General features: G+C 34.0%; 1 protein-coding gene across 1 annotated transcript; it reads left to right on the top strand.

The window, feature by feature from the left end:
• LOC104769943 lies at positions 1–3,507 on the top strand. The gene is made up of 12 exons (XM_010494270.2): positions 1–76; positions 194–569; positions 649–733; positions 808–1,049; positions 1,172–1,205; positions 1,306–2,075; positions 2,161–2,209; positions 2,309–2,437; positions 2,532–2,639; positions 2,721–2,812; positions 2,891–3,044; positions 3,126–3,507. The coding sequence occupies exons 2-12, from the start codon at positions 412–414 to the stop codon at positions 3,405–3,407; spliced, it is 2,103 nt and encodes a 700-aa protein (XP_010492572.1). The 5' UTR covers positions 1–76; positions 194–411; the 3' UTR covers positions 3,408–3,507.

The following is a 6,760-nucleotide window of genomic DNA, read 5'->3' as shown; positions in this document are numbered from 1 at the left end:
CTTCCTTCTTCGTTCTTCTCTCTGTTTCAATGATGAGAGCGTCTCAATTTCAGTGTTTCATCTTTGATTTGCAGAGGTAAAGGTTTCAGTTTTCTCTGGTTATGTTCAATTTGGGTTATAAAAAAAAACCAATTTTTTTTTTGTTTCAATCATACAAGTGAGTGACAAAAGCTTCATTCATGTTTGTGTCCAGGGGCTTGTAGAGAATCTGAGATTTCTTCCTAGTGTTAATAATGTCCCAAGGAGATTCCTTTATTCATCCTCGTTACGTTATCTATCTTTCTTAACTTCAATTTTGCTTTTGTAATTCTATTCCAAATTAGCAAATTTGGAGAAATCTCGATTCTTTTTTAAAATTTTCTTCAATCCCCCATGTATTTTTTTGTTCCTCTGTATCAACTCTGACCCCGAATGTATAAGATGAGCCATGAACCTACTTATAATATCTCTCCGTCGGGGTTCGATTTTGCTTTCCCTGAGTTAGACCACCTCCCTTTGAAGTCCCGGCGGAGTTTGATGCTATCCAATGAAAGAAGAGTCTCACAACCTATCGCTGCTTCTGTGCCTGCGTGAGTAGTGTCTCTCTCTCAGCATAATATCGCTGGTTCTGTTTTCACATATTTGTTCTTTGGTCTCTTCTGTTTGTAGATCGAATGTTGATAGTATCGTTAAAAGGGAAGAAGAAGACGAAGAAGAAGAAGAAGAAGAAGAAGAAGGATGCTATAGTGAGCTGGTAAATAAGTCTTTTTTTTATGTTACATTCGATTTTACTTATCAAGTTTAGACAGCTGATTATGTAGTTTTCAGGGCGTAGTGTCAAATTGTGATGATGCTACAGAACCTGTAAACACAGGAATATTGGAATCTACAAGCATTGGTTGTAGTCAAGGTTTGAATGTTTCTGGAAACGTAACACCTCAGAACATTCTAATGTGTTGTAGTAATGTGGATGAGAATGACAAAAGAGTGGCACATATCGATGGAACCCCAAGGAATGATGCTCTTGAACATCTCACACTGAAAGAGCGGCGCAAAATGCTTCTTCAAAGGTGTTTTTTTTATAAATCATTTATAATGTGACAAGCACGGTGAATGGTTTTTTCGCATTTTTGCACTAGCCTGCATTCATTTAGGGGCTAACTGCTTTTATCTACCATACTTGTTGTTGCAGGGCTGCTATAAGATTGCCAGAATCTAACTTAGAGGTAAACAAAGTGACAAGTTCCCCCCGGTTTTTTTAAACTTTTTTTTTGTTAGGGATCTATTTGGTCTAAGTCTAATTAGTTATTTGCATTAAAAATGCAGGATAATACTAAAGATTGCTATGAATCCGATCTTTACAAATTAAAAGCTGAGATTTCATGCGATAATGAGATAGCTTCGTCTTCTAGGGTCCAGTTCAGCGGCTTTCTAGAAAAAATTGATTCTGTCCTCTGTAGAAATTTTAGTATAGGTTCAGACTCTAGAAGTCAGCTTAGTGGAATTCAAGAGAATGATGCTCACGAAAGTTCTTATGATTTGTCACCTGAAGCCAGTCTACCTGAGTTATCCAGTACCAGTAGAGATGATGTACACTCTCAGTTAGGTAGCCACGAAATTCCAAGAATAAGTGTGAAAAGAGTCAAAAGGAATCCACTGCCTTTGAATGTGTGTGAAATGCAGTCTACTCAAGTAAAGACTGGTCCTTTGGATGATTGCGTCATGGAGAACAATGATGAGAGAGACCCTGTCACCTCAGAACAGGTACAGGTCAAAAGAGAGGTGGAAACCCATGGTGAAGCTTATGATGACAATGAGCTAGATTCTGTAAAATTGAGCTCTCGCTTGAATCGTTGTACATCTGCTCCGAAGCCTTCGAGGTTTGTGAAAAAAGAAGCAGAGACCGCTTGTGAATTGGATGAAGATGAGATAGACCACATGAAATTGATTGATCGATTAAAGCTTCGATCTTTTCATGGTTCAGGTCATCATGAAGAGGTTAATTCTCCGTCTTCAGGGTTTAGCTTCGGTACATCTGATGACTATGTTAAACCTTTGAAGATATTACGTCCATGGAAACGGAAGAAAACCGCCACGTGAGTCTCTCTTCTGTATCCTTAATCTATCTTTTGATTATCTTTGTTTCTTTTGTGATCTTAAAATATGTAATAACCATTACAGGGACTCAATTGAGACAGCTCTGGAGGAAGATGCTCCTGGTCTTTTGCAGGTATCATGTTTTTTCTTCTTAAAAAGTTTGAATCTAACGGTACTTCTCCAAAATAGATTTCATATAAAGCACTGTGTATTTTAAATCTGGTGTTTGCAGGTACTGATCCAACAAGGGGTATCAGTAGATGAACTTAGGCTATATGGGGAGAACGAAGGTGGCAGTGATTCCTCAGATGATTCACTTCTAGAAGAGAGCTTCTCTGAGCTTGAAGATGTGATCTCGCAGGTAAAATAATCCATTTATATTGTTGCAAAGTTCAGCCTTCTTCCACATGTTTTAGTTTGTGTCAAAAACATTGAATCTTCTTGAAATTTATCAGCTTTTCTACAAACGCCAGCCGGGCACGAAACTTCTCAATTTAAGTTTCTCAAAAGCTTCAAGAACTAGCTATTATTGCTTGACCTGTCTATTCTCCCTCATCGAACAGGTAAAAAAAGCCCTCATCTTCGTCTTTTCGGAGTTTTATTTATATTTCCTTCTTTCTAACTTGTTTCCTCATGTTTTCAAGGCGCGGTATTTGCGGTTTCGCAAATGGCCTGTTGAGTGGGGATGGTGCCGTGATCTCCAGTCTTTCATATTCGTTTTCGAGAGACATAACCGGTAAACTTACTCTCTCTCTCTCCCCCTTTGCCATTGAGACTAAATTGAAAATTTCATGGATGTTTTGACTCTATACAGTATAGTAATGGAACGGCCTGAGTATGGCTACGCAACATACTTCTTTGAGCTCAGCAACACTGCATCAATCAGATGGCAGATCAAACGTTTAGTATTGGCCATGAAACTTGCAAGCTGTGGCAGATATCAACTAATTGAAAACAAGCCCTTACTGGTATATTCTTTTCTCAAAGCGATTAATACGATATGATATGTCCTTAATGTATTGTTCTGAAATCTCTTTGGGGTTAATAAGGTAGGGGAAGATATGACAGAAAGCGAAGCTGAAGTGCTGATGAAGTACGGTTGGGCTCCAAACACGGGACTAGGGACGATGCTAAACTACCACGATAGAGTTTTCCACGACAGGAAAACTCAAAAACAGACATCGGAATGGAGATCTAAGATTTCTAAGCTTCTTGTCGATGGATATAACAGTGGAACCATCGTATCAACTCTCATTGCTCCTCATGATGATGATGATGATGTCTATGATGCGGGATTTGACATGGAAGGTGTTAAGCTTGAGCCTTATTGAAGCACTGTGTATTTGTTATAGAGTTATTCGACTGTTGATATGAAAACCTTTAATTGTTTATTTTACTTGTTATAAATTCAAAAACGTTTGTTATACTTTCGATTTTTTATCATCATAAAAAAAAACGAAATGTTACCTTTATTTGATAAGTATGCTTAAAATTCCAACATCACAATTCTTAATAGTTACATATTGTTAAAAAAAAAAATGGTAAAAACCAGTGTATATTGCTTTATAATTCCCCATGCTTTGCTTTTAGGTCATATTTTGCTGCAATTGTCACTATAGTATGTCAGAGTAAAAGTCGTGGGCCTATTGATTTTGGCAAAACAATCTGGTGAACTGTAACGTACAAAGATGCGCGCAGTGTTGGCAAATTACTTTGACGCACGAGACAAAGAAGAACACGTTTTAGTTTTTACATCAAGAGAGCTTTTTTGTGTAGCCCAAAAATGGACTAAGACTTTGATCACAAGTTAAGACTTTGATTCCATTTATATCTAAGGATTATCTTTTCAACTAAGTAAAAGATTGATACAACACCTTTTTCTAATTAATAAAAATTATCAGTGACATTATGTATTAACGCCTAATTATACTAATACACACCATAAACAACTTAATTGCTACAAAATTTTGTATCAATTTGCACGATAAAAGACTGAATATTATAGGATATCATCGTTGGGTAACTTTGCAAAAGGGGTTGTACTTTTATTTTTAAAGAGGTGTGAATTTTTAGCAAAATGTGTCACAACAATGAGTAGGAGAACGAAACTATACTCATTCACCAACTTCAAATATAATTCTAATCATTGTTGTCGTTACCAATTTTTCCTTTTCTACATTTCATTTAAAAATATATATATTATCCACCAACCTACAATGTATTATATAAAAATTTTACGAAATTAATTAATTCCCTTATCTTCTTCCTTTCTCTTCTCTTTAGTCCATCATTCACAGTTCCACTATCAATCCTTTTGCTCTTCTTTGTGACAAGTCATGCCTAAGCAATGATCATATATTTGTTATATAAAAGGTTCACATACATGCACTCTTTTCTTCACTTTCTTTGTATTTTTCATAATTCTTATTTTTCTTATTATACACTTTATGGTACAAAGAGCATTCATGGGTTTTGATTCAACTAAAAACTAAAAAAAAAAACAGCACCTACCTTTTACATTTTCTTTCCAAAAATATAATAAAAACCATAGTTGTTAATACGCATTATTTTGTTTAACTATGATAATGTGCAACAGTTGTGACTTGTGACCAAAATATTTAATTGTACCTCCATCATATGTTTGGAAGAAAAGAAGTGACGTTAGGATTAGATTGTGATAATCAAACGTACAGAATTTCGAACTTTCTTTATAAAGAAATGGTTTGGTGAAGGTTGTTACAACTTGCCTATCAATCTCATTCACTTGTGGTCCATTGTCTTAAATCTTTATACACATACATATACACACACAACAGGACCGATCATATGGCCACAGCTATATGAAGACACCACAGCCTCCAATTCACGGGGACCTATGTATATAAATATACTACTATATATATGTAACTATATACTTTTTCTTTACAAATAAAAGTAAGATACAGTTTACAGCCACGTACCTGAATATTTTTGGATTCAAGGATGAGTCCACTTAAAATTTAATGGTTAAGAACATTTTAAAAGTGAAAAACTGAAAATAATGGTTAAGAACAAACAAACGCTAAAAACAACACGTTTTAAATTTATTAAAATTTACGACGAGAAAGACAAAATACTGAAAATTACTTTACTTTAAAATATAATTTATGTTCAAAATTTAGATGTGCTTTAAGAAAATATATGAAGAAACAAAATTTGTCATCTGCTACGTTCATGGTCAATCATCATATTGTAAACATTTTATCAAGAATTATTACTAATTTATGTTAAATCTATTTTGGGAATATTAATTGTTGTTTTGTGAAAATTTATTGTAGTACAAACATAACCAAAACTATGACAGGTAATTCTGTATTACCACGTGTATCTATTATCAAAAATATATTTATTGATTGCTAATGATATAACTAATAGTAAGTTGAATTCTTCCAGTTGTCTTTTTAGAAATTTGTGCGATGTTTTTTTTTCTTTAAAATGATACTCCCTCTGTTTCACTATATTGGATGTTTCTTATACGATCAACGATTTGTATTTTTTTATTGTTTTAAGAAAATCCTAATCTTGGTATAATGTGATGATTTCGTGTAGCAACCTGCATACGACAGCATTGAGACAGACATGTGTTAAAGAAAAAAAGATACACATGGATCTTATCAGCACTGTATGTAATATGTAAGTATGCATAAGTGTTAGTGCGGACTGATATGCATGCGTGGATCGGTGTATTTTTCGTAATTATGAGAACATATTTGATAAATCGGACAAATATATGATTAGCCATAGTAATGAAAACTATACCGTATCGACTTGAGGGCAGGTTATGATTCAGATTACAATTTTCAGAGTGATACTGTGATAACAGATTTTTAGAAGAAAAATGAAAGCAGGGAACCTATGAAATGTAAGAAAATGATATAGACGAGTAGGTGTCGTGATATAATCCATAATGTTTGTATTTTGTCTCTCTTTTATCTCTTACATTTTCCAATCACATTTAATGAAATAAAATTAAACCGTGTTACTGATACATCAGCAATACTAATGCGAAAACCACTAGACTATGAAAGTTCATTTAAGTTTGTTGGAAACAAAAAGTATATATATGAAGTGAGTGTAGAGGTCGATGGTCCACCACAAGTGCTTTGAAGTTTTTGCCGTGAGATTGAGAATATTTGGTAGGTCGAGTTTATTAATAAATACTAAGATATTTCCATTCATGATTGTGACGTTGTTTTGTTGAAGTCTTATCATATCTAGCAATGGATTTCATCACCATGACGCCATTATCGTATCATCATATAGTATTTTTCACTTCAAACCGAATATCTTACGTTTTTTTTTTGTGAAAAAGGATTTAATTATTTACGTACTTTAAAGCAATTAGCAAATTTCAATATTTTTTTAGAAGTGGAACTCCATTAGGTAAAGAATATAACTAAACTAGCCGGCAAAAGAAAAGCCTTTCTCGATATATCGTGAAAGGTTAAGGTTTAAGAATATTCATTATATATAATGGAGAGACATTTACAACCTTTATAAAACTGGAACTATATCTGTCTATTTCGCTTAAACAATCAGTTACTTAATGTGTATGCTGGATTTATAGAATCATTTTGGTTAGTCAGTAAAGATTATGGTATACGATATATGACGTCAAACTTTAATTAACGGTGCTTTGTATATA

The sequence above is a fragment of the Camelina sativa genome, chromosome 20, assembly GCF_000633955.1.
Source record: "Camelina sativa cultivar DH55 chromosome 20, Cs, whole genome shotgun sequence".
NCBI lineage: Eukaryota > Viridiplantae > Streptophyta > Magnoliopsida > Brassicales > Brassicaceae > Camelina > Camelina sativa.
This window is presented reverse-complemented; position numbering and strand designations above follow the sequence as displayed.